The sequence below is a fragment of the Etheostoma spectabile genome, chromosome 16 (assembly GCF_008692095.1).
Source record: "Etheostoma spectabile isolate EspeVRDwgs_2016 chromosome 16, UIUC_Espe_1.0, whole genome shotgun sequence".
Taxonomy (NCBI): Eukaryota; Metazoa; Chordata; class Actinopteri; order Perciformes; family Percidae; genus Etheostoma; species Etheostoma spectabile.
Genome location: NC_045748.1, coordinates 433,157 through 452,591, shown reverse-complemented (window position 1 = coordinate 452,591; position 19,435 = coordinate 433,157). Strand labels below are relative to the sequence as shown.

General features: G+C 40.3%; 2 protein-coding genes across 2 annotated transcripts in view; both read left to right on the top strand.

Moving 5' to 3' along the window:
• The window catches only part of alad (aminolevulinate dehydratase), a 12,912-nt gene extending 5,005 nt beyond the window's left edge, over nt 1-7,907 (top strand). Inside the window, exons 5-12 of the mRNA XM_032539815.1 lie at nt 400-535; nt 1,096-1,179; nt 1,653-1,741; nt 2,396-2,451; nt 3,024-3,111; nt 3,198-3,284; nt 5,501-5,630; nt 7,358-7,907. Coding sequence (XP_032395706.1) covers nt 400-535; nt 1,096-1,179; nt 1,653-1,741; nt 2,396-2,451; nt 3,024-3,111; nt 3,198-3,284; nt 5,501-5,630; nt 7,358-7,416 — 729 coding nt within the window. The 3' untranslated portion in view covers nt 7,417-7,907. The remainder of the gene's footprint in view (nt 1-399; nt 536-1,095; nt 1,180-1,652; nt 1,742-2,395; nt 2,452-3,023; nt 3,112-3,197; nt 3,285-5,500; nt 5,631-7,357) is intronic.
• Nucleotides 7,908-11,655: 3,748 nt separating this feature from the next.
• Nucleotides 11,656-19,435, top strand: part of npr2 (natriuretic peptide receptor 2) — a 102,899-nt gene continuing 95,119 nt past the window's right edge. Inside the window, exon 1 of the mRNA XM_032539804.1 lies at nt 11,656-12,746. Within this exon, the coding sequence (XP_032395695.1) occupies nt 12,053-12,746 (694 nt within the window). The 5' untranslated portion in view covers nt 11,656-12,052. The remainder of the gene's footprint in view (nt 12,747-19,435) is intronic.

Sequence of the window (19,435 nt, the reverse complement as noted above, 5' to 3'; positions counted from 1 at the left end):
GTATCTGATATAGGTGGGGCTAGAAGAGAGCTGCACCAATCACATCGGTGTATCTGATCTAGGCGGGGCCAGAGGTTAGCTAACCAGATGATTAAGTGGTTAAGTGTATGGGGCTCTGGATACATCACCCCTTGTGTTGTGATTGGTCGTAGTGTTATCCAATTACGTGCAGTGAGATTTTCAAATGTACGCTTGGTGCCGCCCCTCAACATGGCCGACTTTCATTACTCGATGCCAGATCCTTTTGGATTGGGTTCTGGACTTCCACGTTAGGCTGAACAAGCAGCGGATTAAGCCATAATTTTGGAGTGAGATGTTCTGAGTGGAAGCATATCTTTCTTCTTTACACTAACACAAAACACTACTTAACACACTCGTGATCTGGGGTCCTCATGTTAGGATGACCGGGGTTCAGGAGCCGACACAGACGACACGCCGGCTGTCCTGGCCGTGAAGAAGATCAGATCCTTGTTCCCTGAGCTGCTGGTGGCATGTGACGTCTGCTTGTGTCCCTACACATCACACGGACACTGCGGTCAGTAGCCCTGTAACAATTATTACACAATTGTCTTTTTTTTTTCTTTTCTTATTATCGCGGTGTTATCGTTTAACCGCAATTTATTACTAACATAAGCTAAGGTCTTACAGCGTACTACTGGTAAGTTAAGATCCAATTGTAATTATATAAGTGATCATTAGTCGGGCTCTACATTTCAATTGTTAGTTACTGACACTAAACACGTTCATAGCAACAAAAAGTTAGTAAAACATATTTTTCTTTATAAGCTGTGTACCTGTGTTACTACACAATCTGGGTCACGTAACAGCAATAGAACCAAAAGATGTATCCTGTAATTAGTTCAAAGCCTTTTATTTGTTTCAAAAATTAATGCATGAATTAATGTTTTTAAATTTGACTGAAAGAAACAATTCGATTGTTAATCACAATTATTTCTGAGGCAGTTAGTTGTACTGCAAAATTTGGAGGTGTTGCAGCTCTAGCAGCCAGTGTCAAAGATTTTATTTAAAGAGCAGCCAAAGGACAGAAATAATGTGCTAATTACTAGTGTTATTTTTCTGTTCTGTCTCCTGCAGGGATCCTGAACGATGACGGTACTCTGAACAATGACGCCAGCTGTTTGCGCTTAGCAGAAGTGGCGCTTGCCTACGCCCGAGCTGGTAAAGCCTGTTTCTCAAAGGGTCTCTCACAACCAATAGGAAATGAGCATGACTCTTCCTTCTCCTCAGTGAGCCTCTCCATTTAATCGGAATGATCTATGGAAGTTGCATCATTTTCATTTATGTATTCATTTAGCCTTAATAATCCCATGTTTTCATTCAGCAAGATCAGATGATAGAGAAGCTGACAGGTCTATGTTGTTTTAGACAGTCTTTTTCTAATTAAGTGGCTTCTAAGAAGGAGAACATTTCAGAGCCACAACAACCATGTTGTTTGTATTCTAGGATTGTTGGGGCTTTAACAATAAGGGGTAGTTACATACAATAAAAAAGACAAACTGATTCTTGTACATTTATACCCCACATTTAAAATTTGGATAATTTAAGTTCTAAACTGATCATGCCATGATGCCATCCAATAATGACAGTATATTGGTGCGTCCCTAATCATGTTGTCGTGTGTTGCTCTGCAGGCTGTCACATCATCGCTCCCTCTGATATGATGGATGGAAGAGTTCGAGCCATCAAACATGCCCTGATATCTAATGGTTTGGGAAACAAGGTAAAGGATTTGGAAATCCCATGTACAAACTATAATATCAAGAACATATCAAAGAAAGAGATCAACGTAGAGTTTTTTCTTCTTCTTATAGTCAATAAATCCCATACAAAAGACCAAAACCAACAATGTGTCTTTCAAAACTTCCCAACTGTTGCAGCTCATTGTTTCCCAGTGAACATATGACTCTTTACAAAAAAAAAAAAACAGCTTGTCAAACGGACACTAAAAGTTCTTTGGTGTGTCCTAAAACAGCAGGGCTCTGTAGTTTTTACCAAATGTTACTCAAACAGGAGTAAAGGGGGCATTTGTTAGGGACTATTTTCAGCTGCGGATTAGTCCACATTTGGTACAACAGTGTATGTGGGAATGAGGACGCCCCGAATGTATCTCCCCTTCCTTTATCTCTGCTATCCCGCACGCACACACACACACACACACACCACCACACAACACACACACACACACACACACACACACACACACACACACACAACACAATACGTATAGTAGGATACATTCAGTGTTGGTTTTGGTTGGTTTTACATGGGATTTGTTGAATGTAAGAAAGAAATAGTATAATGCAAAGAAGGGTGTAAATGTAAAACAATGTTTTTAAAACTTAGAAACATTTGTCTCTTTACTCTCCTTCTCCAGGCTTCAGTGCTGAGCTACAGTGCAAAGTTTGCCTCTTGTTATTATGGTCCTTTCAGGTAAGTAATAGAGCCCGACCTATAGATGATTTTTAAGACCGATACGAATATTTGGTTATTTAAAAATACGATATGCCGATATATCGGCTGATATACAGTGTATATTTTTAACAAAAATCCAGAAATGCGTTACAAAACAGATTTCCCTAACATTAGTTATTTGTAGTTATTTATGAGTTCTCACTAAACTTTTATTGTAACAACAGAACAGAGCAACATCAAAATATATTAAAGGTCTGACAAATAAAATGTATAAAAATACAAACTTAAGATATGAAACTTAAAGTCCTTTGAACATAAACACAATAACAAAAAAATCAGTGTTGCCAACAGGGACATTGTAGAGTGTCCTCTGGTGGACAAACTATGCTTAGATATTTATTTATCACAATCATTTATTTGTCATTATGGATGATTCTGATTAGAGAATATTAGAAAAAAACAAAAAAACAAATATGGGCCCGCTGATCTATCGGTCGGGGTCTAGTAAGTAAGCGCTTCAGCATCAGGTGTATACAGATCAGTGAAGTAGCACTTTGGAGTGAGAACAGACCTGCTGTGTTTGTACACAGAGATGCTGCCCAGTCCAAACCTGCGTTCGGGGACAGGCGCTGCTACCAGCTGCCTCCTGGAGCCAGAGGACTCGCCATCCGAGCTGTGGTAAGTCAACGTGCGTGTGTACATCCGGGTTCCAGGTGTTGTGTTGAAGCGGTTGTAGGAGACCTTATGGCCGTTGTGTGCTGCAGGAGCGAGACGTGAGAGAAGGAGCAGATATGCTGATGGTGAAGCCGGGTCTGCCGTATCTGGACATCGTGAGAGAAGTCAAAGACAAGGTCTGTACCTAACTCCGTTAAAGCTTTAGTACATAACTTTTATATATTACCGAACGTCTGTTACATTCAAGCCATTGCCAAATGAGTTACTATCAGCTCCACACAGCTTTCTCAGGATTTCTCAGTACGGCTATGTTCAGGAGATTGTGACGTCAGGTGACTTAGGTGACGTAGAAGCTTGAGTGAAGATCTCTTCTGAAGAGTCCATCATGTTTTTTTAATCCTCTGTGTCCTCCTGGTTAGATCAGATGATAGATAAGCTGAGCAACTGTGTGTGGATTTTAAAGTTTGACAGCAAGGATATGATTGGCTAAGAGAGATCAAGGCAAGATCTGGTTGGACTACATAGAGTGAACGCCCACTGAGTAGAAGAATCAGAATTGACTTTATTGTCATTCTAAGTACATCAACGATAATATGCACATTATTACGTTAAGTGCAGGTACGTAGCAGCGTAAGTGGATGAGAGGGCTTATTGTTTTTTCTTGTTTAATGTGCTTGTGGGGAAAGTAACTATTTGCAGTTTGGAGAGAGAAAGGCAGAGAGAGATGAAAATGCATGAGTGTGTAAAGGTAGAGTCTTTCCGAAACTTTTGCTTAGCTTTATATGAGAAAATCCCAGAAGCAAATTTGCCTAATGTCAGAATGATTGTCTTAAAAACAAAATAAAAATATCAAAACTTAGGAAAGATCCAAGGCACTCTCACTGAAAATAAATCCAAAAGCCGTTATTGTTATGGCTCAGTCATCCTAAACCTTTATAAACAACTCCGAAGTGTTTTGGCACACAAGCCTTCGTCAGGGACTTTTCTAACAAGAAAAGACTTTCTGATAAGCTTCCAAACCACCAATCAGAAGCCACCATTTGGCAGAGGCTGGTTTAAGATTGCAGCAGTATACAAAGACCAGTAGATGTCCTACTCAACACTTAATAGAACAGAATATTTGTGACCACACACAAAAAAATCTATATAATGCATGCCTCACTACAACACATTGAAAAAAAAAAAAATGGTTTACAGGAAGACACTAAAGTCAAAGCCTGGGTATCTAGTGGCCAATCCAGAAACTTTCTCTTTGGTTTAGTTGTTTTTGCCTGTCTCCTTTTCTTAGTGGTATATGATCAGTCCTACACGTACGGTAGATAGGTCACTATTATGATTGCATATTTCTGTTCGGCCAATCTGTCCTGCAAACATCTCTTTGTTCTTCCTATATAAAACACTTTGTAGTCAGGGGATTCCAGTCTATATATAACAAATATAGTTTTACAGTTTATGGAATGATTAATTGTAAATTGTTTTTGAGATATAACATCACCAAAGGTTTTGCTTTGTAATACATTTGTAAAACAATGGCAGTGTTGACATTTGTAAGAGCCTTTGGGCTTAGGTCCTAACCAATTTCAATTTCAATTTTATTTATAGTATCAATTCATAACAAGAGTTATCTTGAGACACTTTACAGATAGAGTAGGTCTAGACCACACTCCCGAATTTACAAGCACCCAACAGTTCTAGTAGTCTCCTCCAGACCAAGCAACAGTGCGACAGTGGCGAGGAAAAACTTCCTTTTAGGCAGAAACCTCGGTCAGACCCAGGCTCTTGGTAGGCGGTGTCTGACGGGCCGGTTGGGGTTAGAATGAAGAGTGGCAATAACAACAACAACAACAACAACAACCACATTTGCTGACCTTATGGTTTCAAATGGCTCTGGACCAGTTTGTCTCAAATAGTAGGACATCTCCTAAAAGTGACTGAAGGTGGCTCAGGAAACAACTGGCCAAGCACATCATCACTTTCAATAATACCCTAATTTTTTCTTATTATTCTCTTAATCATAGTGACAAAAATGTCCTGTCCTGTTTACGAATTTTACCCTGGTGTACGATTTCTGGAGGGTTGTGCTTTTGTAACCCCGTTCCTTAAAACGTGACATCGCCTCTTGTGCTTTACACTCAAATTAATTCTCTTTCAAATTCTCCTTGATCTCTGGAACATTTTCCTTAAGCCACATAGGGTGGAAGCTTTTAGCATGCAGAATGGTGTTCCTGTCAGTAGGTTTTCTAAACACTCCAGTGTGTCGGTCACCATGGTCGTCTTTAAAGATAGTTAAGCCAAGGAAGCTAAAAATAAAAAGAATTGTGCCTTGTGCCTTTTTGTAGGAAGTGTCCACAATGTGATTAATCTTTAATTTTCCTCCCGTGTCTCTCTTCAGTTCCCCACCCACCCCCTGGCGGTGTACAACGTGTCGGGGGAGTTTGCCATGATGTGGCATGGCGCCCAGGCCGGAGCGTTTGACCTGCGGGCCGCTGTGATGGAGGCCATGACCGCCTTCCGCAGGGCAGGTGAGAGGAGAGAGGGGGGAGGAAAGGGGGGAGCTTAAAGCTTGGATCCCCTGAACAAAGGCCCTGTCCTCACTAAAGGGGCGAATTTTCAAAACCTATCTTTGGCTCTGAAACCCTAAAACGCCTGTTTTATTTTCACATGTAAGGGCTGTTTTAGATGAAGTCAGCTTAAGGTCTCAGCAGGATGCAAAATGAGCACCATCCACCAGCCAAATGCTGGTAACAAATGCATGTGGCTTGTAGATTTAATTCACTAACCCGGCAAAAAAAACAATGGTAACATTCACTAGCCATTTGACTGGTGGACAAAAAGGACATTTTGCCCCCTGGGTACTCTTAGGATATTTGAATTGAACTAGGTTATACAACGTGTCATCTGACTATGTATTAAAGGGAAAAAGAGTTTCTAGTTGTGATGGTGTCAAATGCCTGTTGTCATAGAGACAGGATAATGGACAACCACTCTTTGAAGACCTTTGTTCTTATACACAAAACGAGACAGAAGTAGTTACCGTATGTGAAGAGTGAAAAAAGGGAGGTTAAAACCTTGCCTTTTTTCATCCCTCCATACTTGGGCCAATCCCTGCGTGACTTGATTCTGCCGTTAGAATCTCTTACACCAATCAACAAGTACTGCGTTTCAACCAAACTGAAGCCATCAGTGTAGACGTACTGTTACTACTTTAAAAGTCTCTATCCACTACACAGCGCTTCAAAGAAAACACACTTTTAAAACTAGTTTGCCTGTTACACTCATTATTTCCTTCTTTCAAAACAATCAACTCCACATAAAACCGCAGCTTCATTGCGCCACAAGCAAGCTTCACGGAGAACAATGAGGGTAAGACAGAAGCACCATTTACCCAAATATTCTCTGGTCTAGCTCGGCTAAAAACACGGATCTGCAGCACGTTACCGTGCTGTTCACTACTGAGTTTGGAACTTGTTTGTGTTAATGAGCATGTCCCTGCAGACACACACCTTCAGTATTTGTTCATTATTTCAAAAATATTAAATTACTCATTTTGACTTGGAGCACATTTAAAGTAAATGTCCATGTGTGTCTTAAATGTGCAGAAGGTAAGACTCATAAAAGTAACTTTCTGTCATATCTGCTGAAACTGACCCTATGTTACAGTAGAACTACATGAAGCAGGTAATTAAAACAAAAAAAGCATCCGGCTCCTCTGGCTCCACCTAGCGCCCTGTTTAGATGCACCAATCAGGGCACCGGGGGGGGTCTCTAACGTCACGTCAATCACTGTTCATTCTCCCTTGTGGGGGGAGGGGCTTAGGGGACTGTTTGGGCTATAGCAGAAAGGGGCGGAGGGACTGAGAAGTTGTTGATGTTCAAATTTTTTAGCTAATCCTGGATCTTCAATCCTACCTAAAGCACCTTTAAGTACATGACTATATGTAGTACAATAAAAACTGTTGTCCCAAATATGGTGCTATGGGTTTTTTCAATTCAATTCAATTTTATTTATAGTATCAAATCACAACAAGAGTTATCTCAAGACACTTTACAGATAGAGCAGGTCTAGACCACACTCCAGAATCCACAAGGACCCAACAGTTCCAGTAGTTTCCTCCAGAGCAAGCAACAGTGCGACAGTGGCGAGGAAAAACTTCCTTTTTTTATGACTATAAATCAGTTATCTGTTCAGCTCAGCTGTTGATGTAATCTGACTTGATGCTATATAGTGTTTCCATGCTCTGTGACGTAGGTGCTGACATCATCATCACCTACTACACACCTCAGCTGCTCAGCTGGCTGAAGGAGTAAAGACTAGAAAAAGGATGGGCGGACCTCCAGACAGAACACACCTGCTCTATACTCCGATTAACAAAGAGCTCTAAGGAATTCAAATGTCTAAAAAGGCCTTTCTTTCACTTTTTCTGTGCAGTTTTGTTAACCATTCAAATATCAGTATGTATGTTTATCTGTGTATCAGGTTGATTTTGCAGAAGTGATAAAAGATTTTTTTATCCGAGTTCTATTTCAGTTTAATCTTTTTAAGGGCTAACACAGAGCTAAACACTGAGAATGTAAAAACTGACAATCTTGTTGGTGTTTTCTAGCGGGAAATGTGTCTTTAGGATCAGCATTAAATCTGTCATCTCTTTATGATTCATGTGATTATGGAAAGTGTATTTGTATGAGTTGTGGGAACAGAATTGTCTGATCTATATGTATATGTGTGACTGCTGACTCAACTTAAGCACCACCATCTACTAACAAGCTCTTATTGACCACAGGGAATAAAATCATTCAATCAGGTGTGTGTATATAAATTGACTCTTCTTATATAGCGCTTTTCTAGTCTTAACAACTACTCAAAGAGCCCAAGACCATTGTGATTGGTTTAAAGAAATGCAAACAACCCAGATTGTGTGTGTGTAGGTTAAGTATGAATAGTAAAACGTCTACTATTCATACAAAAGTCTACTTTAATACACTTAATTATAACTTATTGCTTCAAAATAACAATCAGATGCATTTAATTATTGAAGTTGCAGTAAGCTAAATGTATGTTGTAGATGCATTTAATAAAATTGTAGCTGGTAATCACATTTTAGTGTAATAAAGTAATTACAATTTACTTTTTTAATTGCATTAAACATTTTAATTAGTGCAGTGCTGAAACTCAAGACCTTAAATGATGAATACATAATACATTTATTTTGACAGCAATAAGTGTAATTACATGTCTGAATTATTACTTAGTATTTTTCTATTTGTATGGGGTATTGGTGGGATATTCTATTCATTGGTGGGATGCTTTTGCAGTGTAAAGCCCCCTGACAGCTGACAGAAGCATTCAAGAAAAGCTCTAATACGATGAATCTTTAATGTGTGATTCAAGGTGCTGCTGTGTGGGTGGCCGCAATTTACAGCCGGACAGAAAAATAAAACCTACACACAGCAGCATCCAGGAAAACACACTGCTTTTTCAACACACTCCACGGCACCCAATACTGCAGGGTGCTGTATGTGTATGTCCTGTCACATCTCTTCACAAACATCCTTTCAGATCTTTTGCCAACAAGAATGAGTGCAGTGTTTCAGTGGCAAGTTCAAACTGTAAAAGGGCTGCAGGAAGACATGAGGGTTAGATTCCTGGCACTGAGCCTCTGACCTATGAACACATGCATGTGCACAGAGTGGTGTGATCTAGTGTGTGTTTGGGACAACCCTAGAGATGGTCAGATAGCATTTTGTCGCGGCCCGATACCAATTCTGATACCTGAACTTTGTACTGGCCAATACCCAGTAATGATCCGATAACAGTGTGTCATATATTTAGTTATATATTATAAGAGCTGGATACTACTCTCCCTGTATAGATGTTGTATGATTTCTATCTTTGTTGTTGGCCTGGCTCAGCTTAAGCTTTTTGTCGAACATGAGCAAACGCAAAAAAAATTCTTGGTGTGGCCTCTAGCTCACCCAGTAGGAGTAAACGCCCCATGTAGGCTGACTCCTGCAGCGACCCGGGTTCAGACCTGACCTGCTGCCCTTTGGGTTTGCTTCTATCCACTGTCACTATCAAATAAATGGAAAACACACAAAAAAATAACCTTAAAAAACAACAACAAAAAAGATTTTCTTCATGGCTTAATTACATAATGTTGGATTGAAGCATAAACTCCAGTATTTTTCGACACCGATACAAGCATTTTAGGCAGTATCAGAGGCTTTTCCTAATCCTGATATGCGTATCAGAACATCTCTAGACAAATCACATTTCAGTGACCTGGATTATTCTAGAAATAGAACATACTGTACATACATTAGCTTTTTCAAGGAAGACATTCTGATGTCACAGTTGGAAAGGCACAGGTGTGAATAATACAGTTAATGACTGCTAAATTCCCTCGTTAGTGCTATTAGTAACACCTGTGATTTTCCTGCTTTGACCAGTCAAAATGTCTGCTAATGAGACCATCCTGAAAAAATAATCTTTTACAAGTTGAAGTCCAGCATTGGAAAACATTACTTAAGTAAAAGTATGTAAGTATCATCAGGAAAATGTACTTAAGTATTAAAAGTAAAAGTAAACTAAGAAGAAGCCAAGCACCTTTTTGGGTGGGAGACTTTAACTTTCCCGCTTAACCGTAGTCCAAGGCGCGGCCAGCAGGGGGAGCAGTTCAGCCACTTTGATTAATTTGCTGTTATGTGATTTAATCAAATGAATTAATCAATGTAGGGGAGACGGGGGATAATATAATAATGTAAACTTTATTTCAGACCCAGGGGAATCCATTTCACAATAAGAACATACACAAACACAAAAATACAAAATACAGAGCCTTCCACAATGTTCAGTGTCTAACATCCACACATGTTCGCCAATGGTTCCACACTGCTTACAGGGTTTTACTTTTACTCCTTACATTTTAACAAGAATATCAGTACTTTCTACTCCTTACATTTTAAAAAGTTGGCTCATTACTTTAGTTTTGTATAAAAGGTCGTCTATCAAGTAGGATTGTGAGTGCATGTCGGAGAATAGCGCGGACACGCGCTTCACACCGCGAGCGGGCGCGCACGCCACACTGAGAAAAAAGTGAGAGAAAAGAAAAAGAAAGTGTTCTTCACCTGTTAGCTAGGTTGCACCTGGCTGTTATTTGGTATAATGGCGATTGTTGAACGTCCTTTCTCATTAAGATAATGTAATTAATAGTGGGTTTATTGTAAGTACTTTTGCCATATCTGGGTATAGTGGGATAGTTAATCATAGACTGAATCTTTTTTTACAGTCTATGATTGTAACACGGGTCACTTGTTGTGATAAGTCCAATTTCTCCATTCAGGAACAAGTTTCTATCACCTGGTTTACTCTAGCTAAAGTTAACTTCCTCCGTTTAGTCCTTGGAGCACGTGTGAAGTAGCAGCACCGACACTGCACATTTTCGAAAGAAAAAAACAATGTTTAGGTAAAGTATTTTTTAAAATCTCATTTATTGTTGTGATAGCATTACCAGCTTTGTAGATTAACTCAACAAACCTATTTCATGTTATTGTGGTCTATTTAGATATCTTTCATGCAGGTTGTTTTAGCTGTTAGCTGTAAATTAAGATAGCACATGGCGACAGTAGTCTAGTCTGGGTTAGTTCAACTAAGACTCTTGTTACAAGTCTGGGTTAGAAAATGTTACAACCTACCCAAAGCTAAATTTTTGTTGCACTTAATTTTTTTCCCTTTACATTTTTTCCACTCACTGTGTTCTGTTTGGGTTGCAGAGATATCCCCTACACCATTTAACACCAGATATACAGTATATATTGAACCATAGACCGTTAACACTGTATGTGTTGAACAGAAGAGAGGAACGACAATTAAAAACAGCTAGCTGAAGCTAACACAACTTCGACTCTTGAGGTTTTATTCAAATAGATAAATAAGAACATTAGCCTACTGTTTGTATCACATGTTGAACGCGCTGGCTTTAAAGAGCTCCAAGATACAGACAAATGTCAAAATAACTATCCCTATCGCCATCAACAGACAGACACCAGCTTATAGCAGCTGATACACCTAACTATCTGTATCAAATCCAACCTGGTCACACTTGCTAAAAAATCCATTAAATTGCTCAGCAGTAATGGAGACAGGCCCCTATACTGTACTCTGTGAAATGAAAGACAGGGGGCGACTCACGCCCGTTTTAAGAGTTTAAATACACTGTAAAAAATAGGCCGATTGAATTATTTTAACGTCTAACTTAGTCCGCGCACTTTGATTAAACTAACTTTTTTCATTAACATCTTGGCTCCATGTATACACGTGCTCCTCTATTTCCAAATTAGTTATTGTGGGCGAGTTTGTTTTTAGAAACAGATATGTCAGTTAGGATCTGCCTTATTATGTAAGGGTGATAAACCAGATCTCTCATTTGATAATAACATAAACACACATGATATACACCAAATCATCTCAATTCACTTTTTAGCCATTAGGTAACATATTTACCTGAAGAATCCTCATTGTCAACCCAATGGTCAGCTGATTAATGGATGTGGACTTTTCTTGCAGTGTGTGACGTGTGGGTGCCGAGCAGAAATCTGCTCTGGTTTAAGTTGCAGTCATCTGGATGGATGTTATCACTCTCCGAGAGACCATCCTTGTGGAAAGCACGCTGCGCTGGAGAAGTCGCTTTGGGAAGTACACGAACTTCATTTACCGTGGATTTACGCAGCGGAGACGCATGGCACCGCCGGGCTGGATGATACAGGATGAGACCTTTACCGACTTTGTTTGACGTCTAATAAAGAGAGAAGAAGAGCGCGGCTGGGGGAGACGGATACTTATGGTGTGGTGTCACGGTGCCACAGCTGGCCGTGTCTCTTCTCCAAACGGTGCGCTCTCCGTGGCCCTACTTTCCTCTCTGGGACTTCCGAGCGGCTGGGAGGCGACATGGGATGCAGAGGCTCGCTGGGGTACTTTGTGCTCACCGCGCTGTCCTGCTGCCTAATCCCCGGCTGCACAGGTAACATCACCGTGGCCGTGATGCTCCCGGACAACCACCACAAGTACCCATGGGCTCTGCCGCGCGTCCTCCCGGCCATCCTCATGGCGCACGAGGACCTCCACAGCAAACACGGGCTGCTGCTCGGCCGCAACATCAACATTCTCAACTACAGCACCGAAGACCCAATCGCTGGCTCGTGCGCGGAGAGCCGGGCGCAGGTCGTGGCCGTGGACGCCAAGCTTTACATCCGCCCGGACGCTTTCTTCGGACCCGGGTGCGTGTACCCGCTCGCCTCCGTGGGGCGTTTTGCGTCCCACTGGAAACTCCCGCTGATCACCGCCGGAGGACCCGCGTACGGCTTCGACAAGCGGGAGGAGTACCGAACCATTGTGCGCAGCGGGCCCACCACCACTAAGCTGGGGGACTTTGCCAACGTGCTGCACACGCACTTCAACTGGACGTCCCGGGCCGTGGTGATCTTCCACGACCTGCGGCAGGATGACCGGCCGCACTACTTTCTGTCGGAGGGCATCTTCCTGAACCTGAAGGGCGAGATGAACATCACGGTGGAGGCCCAGCCCTACGACGACGACAAGTACTACAAGGATCTGATTAGTTTCATGAAGGAGCGCGGGAGAAGTAAGTTAATGCTGAAAGGGGGGGAAAAGTGTGATTTACATTGTGATTTCAAGTTTTAAAGCCGGGGAAATAACGCATGAAATGCTGCCATTTTACAAACGCGCACATTCACACCTGTGGTGTACAAACACAAAAACCTGCCTACGTAGATATCACCTCCAAAAACCCAGATACAACAAACAACAACAACAAGTCGTCTAGTTTGTTCCCAGTTTGTGTTGTAAGTGTGCGTGTCTTTATCTCCAAAGAGAGCAGATCGCCGGCTGATTACTGTAAAGATAATGTCAGCGGATGGAAAATAAAATACCTTTTAACTGGATGATCTGGGAAATAAAATGATACAGATACATATATTGTCTTTGAGGAAAAAGAAAGATTATAAATGACCTGAGTCGACCTGTGCGTTGAGCTGCGAGGGAGGACATTTTTCAAGGTCTTTTAAGAACCTCTAGACCTCTATTCAGAGAGGTCATAGTGTAGTTTCTCCTAGCAGATACACACAGAGGTGGACTGGAATAGGTGGAGGGGGAAGCCTGTGTATTCCGGAGTTGTTACATAGGAATGTTTAGGCTGTAGGCAGTCTGCTGGTTTATAGCCTGCAGAGGACCACCACCTGCGCTCTTTTACAGCCAGAGAGAGAGACAGAGGCTGTGATCGAATGGGTGCCCTCTCAGCCTAAACATGCATGTGTTTGCTGCTCATGTTCACTTGTTATGATAGTCCAAAAGGAGTTACTTTATTAAAATCCACACTTTTACTTTTTTATTTCTAGTGGAAACGGCAAGTTTCCAGTGATACCACACATGTCAGGATGCATTGGGGGGAAATGTGTGTAAAATGACACTCGAGACATCTAGAATATAAATATTTGATGGAATGATGCAGCCCTAGAAACATGGAGTCTTGGGTTTGACGGTTTCACTCAGTGGAAACAACATATAGCTTTGATGAGGAGCTGGAACAAGATGAGACAGAACATATATGATGCTGTCTGTCAGCAGTGTGGAATAACCTGATTTTCCAATGCTTAAGGGGTAATGAAAGGAGGGGAACTACTGTATATGGTTCATAGAACTCACTTTGAAATATTTTATCAAGTTGCAAAACAGTGCTTTTGTAGAGTGGCTGTTAAATCACTCGTCACTGTTCTCGCCTTATATTTAATTAACTGTAAACATTGGGAGGCTGGCTTCATCATTGCTGCTTTTGTGAAAAGTTCATTGTGTGACTGTGAGTCTGGATTATGGCTTGTGCGTGCACATGTGTTTGTGTATGAGGAGAGATAGAGATAACCAGAATAATAAGAATACCAGAGCTGACGAATCCTCGCATAACACAGGAGTTGTTGGTCTACCACTGCCTTCATCAGTTAGTTAGTTTATTATTGTGTGACTCTTGTGGTTTGAAGGGTAAGTTTGGATCCACCAGTTGTATCATTTGAAGAAACTAAGGCAAATCGTACAAAATGACATGTGAATGTACCTCTTCCTAGTTGAAAGCAATGGCTTTATTACGGTGGCCGACAGGGGAAAACGCTCTGCAATTTAAGAAAACAACTTCATCAATTTGACAACACGTATGCACAGCATTTAGCAAACGCGCTGCAAATACACACAACACAACGAAATAAACAAACGTGCCGCAAATACAGAAGCGATGCAAAAAGAAAAGCAGAGGCAACAAAAAACGCTGCATCCAGATTACACAACTGAAGTTCTCTAGGGGCGAGCACTAAGTGGAACAGCTGATCTTCGACTATTTTGACGTTTTGTCAAATTAATGAATTTTTTTTTCTTAATTTGCTTGTGTTTTGTCCATTTGCATGTGTTTTCTTAAATTGCAGCTACTCTATTATATAGATCAGACACAGGCCATTAACAGGAACGACTTTTGGGTTTCCAAGTTGTGAATAAGTACTTTTGACTTAAATATTTCTTTCAGTTGTGTTTCAGTTGTTAATGTTACAAGTTCATCAAAACAATAGTTTACAATTTTGCAAAAATACATTTATTTTCTTTCCTACAGTTAGAAGAGAAGATTGACATCAGTCTCAAGTCTGTGTGTTAAAGGGAGAGTTCTGATTTTTTGAAGTGGGGTTGTATGGGTTACATATCCAGAGTCTGTGTGTTACTTACAGTAAATGGCGGTCTGTACGCTCCCAGTTTGGAGAAGCAGACAGAGAAGCTAAACAATATACCACCAGCAAATGTGCAAATTGTATTAAAACCACCAAAAAAAAAAACTTTACATGTATGCTATATTTAGATTATTTTCACCACTTTATCTTACAGCCCTTTCTGACGGGGAACTGAAGCTGAGAGCTATGCTCTTTAAAGCAACCAGGCTCCTTTGACAAAAACTAATATTTCCTCGTATAACACAAGAGTTGTTGGTCTACCGCTGCCTTCATCAGTTAGTTTATTATTGTGTGACTCTTCTGATTTAAAGGGTAAGTACAGATTCACGAGTAGTCAACAATAACAACAACCAACAACTCTTGTGTTTTGCGAGGTAAAATTACTACTTCTGTCAAAGTCATGTGCAGGTGCGAGGGATCGTGTAGAAACCAATAGGGTGTTGGTATGGTACAGGTTTCTCCTTTTACTTCTCATCCAACCACAATCAAATTTACTCTATCCGGATTTCTACTTATGTAAGGTAATGCAGTATTTGCACTTTGTTACTTGACACCTCTGTGCATAGCTGACCCTGCTGTTAAACTATAGTGCATGCATGGGTGTGTTGCAAAAATATTTATCTCTCTATCCTCCTAGGAACGTTTAATACTCGGAACCAGCTCAAAATCTCAGAGCAAAGTTTGCTTCCAACCAGGAATCTTGGAATATTATGCTTTCTGGCACTGGGAAGCAAACAAGAGTTTGACACAGCTTAATGTGTTGTTACAGTAACGGCATCAACAAATAATGGAATAAACACAGCGTTAAGGTAATTAAAGAGAGGTGCAGCAGCCAGGGAAAGAGGTGAAGGATGCAAGCTGCCAAACACCCACCCTGCTCCCAAATGAATTATGGAGCTACCGCGGTGAGCCGGAGGTCACAGAAGCAAATGGTCTCGTCAGGGCTTGTCCTTGCTCGGCATTCAGCTCACTTTGATCTCAGCAGATAACCTCCGGGGTCTCAGCGCTGTGATGTCGCCTGATTGCTGGCTGGATTCAAACAGTCAGAGGTTAAGCCAAAGTGAAAAGTGGCTTTTAATTAGATGCCAATCCTAACTGGAACTTTGACAGCTGACCAAGTAGTTACACGCTGTTGTAGTGCCACACACCCTACCCACCCCACCTTCCTAAAATTCATAATTTTAATACTTGTAAAATGCAGATGTGGGACGCAACCAAGAACACTTATTCAAGTTTTCAGGACGCTGTCTTAAGTATTTTCCCTTATGTGAGACTGTAGTACTCCTCTACGACATTCTTTTGACTCCTTCTGACAGCTGGAAGTACTGTACTGGTTTTACATTCATTCACTCAACATTAGATAAGCTCATTACTAAACACTTGGACTGTCCAGGCCCTCGGGGGAGGTTCTCTGCATGTCAGTGCTGTTTAGTAGTTTGATTAATTTCTCCTTTGTAAGGAAATTTACACCAGTACAATATCAACTAAGGCAGGTCCTGCATTATTATTACGTGCTGTCTCGTTGAGGGTCCAGGCCTCTAAATCACTGCCAAACGGCTCTGGTGTTGTGCTAATTAAACAAGACTGAGGCCGTTTTCAAAGCTGCATACTACAAGCAGTAAGTAGTGTTTTTGCCAAAATGTAGTATGTCAAATGCAATATGCAACAAAAATGCCTAAAATACCCGGATGTTGGACTAATTTGGAATAAATGGTATGGTATGCATCGGACCAGTCTACCTTGTAGAGATGTAACGATATGAAAATGTAACCTCCCGGTTATAGTGACCAAAATGATCATGTTTTTGGTATTATTGCGGCATTTTTAAAAGTGTGTTCAATATGTTCAGAAAGCACTGATAGGCCTACACAAGCTAAAATAGTTTCAAAAAGTGTAACAGTGTTTAATATATTAGAAAAACTCACTTTCTATACATCATAGATTATTCATATTATTTTGTAAAATGTATATGAATATGCAAAGTAAAGCTATAAAATAGATAAGTAAAATGCACATTAGGAAAGTAGTAGAAAATGAGAATAATCAATTCAAAGTACCTTCAGTTGTATTGAAGTATGGCAAAATGTTTGTTTTTAAAGCGCTAGAACAAGGAATTCATGTTGTGAAAATGTTCAAATATAGTGTGATTTAAAAACTCACTATCTACATTATTTACAGTACTTGATTTATAGCTGATATGTGAACAGGTAGATAACTATTTGTTAATTAGTTTTACTGCGAACCGTCACAGGAAGTGCTTTTATTTTGAAGTAGCCTACACAGAATTTGTCTGTTGTGTACTCTTCCTAGCTTACTGAGATGAACGTGAGATGCTAGATGCAAAAACATGTCCTTCAAGCTTAAGTTGTTCACGTTGTTGTTTGTAAAACTGCAACATATTGAACAGTAAATGGTCACAGTAAAAGACAAGTCTTTCCATTCCAATTTACTTTACGAGTTGCTCTCCACGGCTGATAAAATGTAATGATATTTACATGTAGCAAGTCTAAACATTAATTCCCGATATGTTTCTATCTGCCAGCAGCTCGGACACGCTGCTGTCCGCACTGATATACCAATACAGATGTTGTCCATCACTGTCTGGTTCTGGGCCCGACCACGGGAACAAAGATGGGGGGCTCGCTTCGCAGCGTAATAACTCCAGAAAATAATATCGATCTCGCAAATGTATGTCTCTGCAGTCACCTTAACGATCAAATACAGCAGCAGGAAATGGTATTCAAGGCTTTTTTTTTCCTGTGAAGAAATGTTTCACGGTGTTGGTGAATTCTTAAAAAAACAAATCACCACTAAATGTTGGATTAAAATGCGTTGTAACTCACGTTACTGAGATTGTAACGATTACAATGTTACCAAATCGTAATTAGTAATGCGTTATATTACTGTATTACAGCAAAAAGGAATACACTACTGTAATTGCGTTACTTTGCTCCCAACACTGGCTATTACCCCTCTCTGTGGCAGTCTCCTTTTATTAGATAAATATCTTTGCAAGATATCGTTATAAGATACAATATCTTTATAAGAAAAATATCTTTGTAAGATATCTTTATAAGATACCATATATTTTTAAGATATGGAGCTATATCTTTATAAGATAAATATCGTTATAAGATACCATATCTTTATAAGATATGGCGCTAGCTAACCGGAGCTAACCGCTAATCAGAGCTAATTGTCGCTAACAGAGCCTTCAGTTCTCTGTTCCTGTATCCCTTAACTGTGTGTATGGACTCAAGCCGAATAAAACCCTTCATTTTATTAAAATGGCTGTAAAAGGTCTAAACTACAACTCAGAGTTGTTTCAATGACAGAACTCTACTCAGGGTACGGTGTAGCATTAGCGTGCCAAGTTGATGCTTTCTCTGTGGAGTGCAGACTGATTTATCTCGCAAGTTACCAAATTGCAGCCTTTGCGATTAGTTTTAACATATTGTGAAATATTGCAAATGCAATTAATCGTTCCACCGCAATAATAAGGATAATTTAAATGAAAAGGGTAATTGTTACTATCAACATTTCTACCGTGGTTTACCGTTACACCGGTAATTGTTACGTCCCTACTACCTTGCCTACTGTCTCCCACAATGCATATTGTTGTTTAATTGTGCTAAAGGGTAAAGTCAGGGGATCTCCAGATTAATCCTCTGGGGCTAGGAAATTTTTTACAATCCCTCTAATGGCCGACATTGACATCGGTAGAGCCATGCCTGTAGAGGTGCTTAAAAAAATTAAGCCAACCTGAGTTTTCTAGGCGGGATCAGGATTGTTTCAGAGACAGAAAAATGGCAACAGAAAAATTGCCTGGTTATGAACAGGATTGACCCAGTTATACAGGAAAATTCCACTTACAAATAACTCTTAAATTGTTTTATTTCTGGAACCGGGGGAAAAGGTAACTGCTTTGACTCGGCAAGGAAACCCTGTCAGAATGAGAACATTGTGCACTAAAATGACTGTAACATTGGACTTTACAGCAACCAGCAACTCTTAATATACATATGGATGAGTTAAAACAGACTTGAAAAATGTGAACCTATCTTTTAATGGGAATTTGGTGATGTAAATAAGGCGTAGTGGATGGGAGCTGGTGGCTGGGGGTCGACAGGACGCCCCTAACCAGTTAGCCCGTGGAATATGGCTGTATTCACCAAAATATCAAGAGATTAGAAAATCATGGTTGAAGTTGATGCCACAATCCATTTCAGACATCTTATCCTGTAGAGCAGAACATAACCTTTTAGCTGATCTGAAAATCTATTTCATTACTATCTCATTGTCTCCAGTTTGAGGAATTTTCATTTTCACAATACCAGTCTAGACCAGTGTCCCTATAAACCCTGTCAACAGTACATTCTGTGGATGGTAGCAATAGTGACATTGTTTGATTTTTATTAAAAGTCATTTTTAATGCAGTGAGCATCACAAGTGAAATTACATCCACCTGCATCATATTGGGGTAGAGGCATGCATAGTAGATAATACCCAAATAGTATGGCTGTCTGACCATTCAAGTCCTTGGAACACTGGC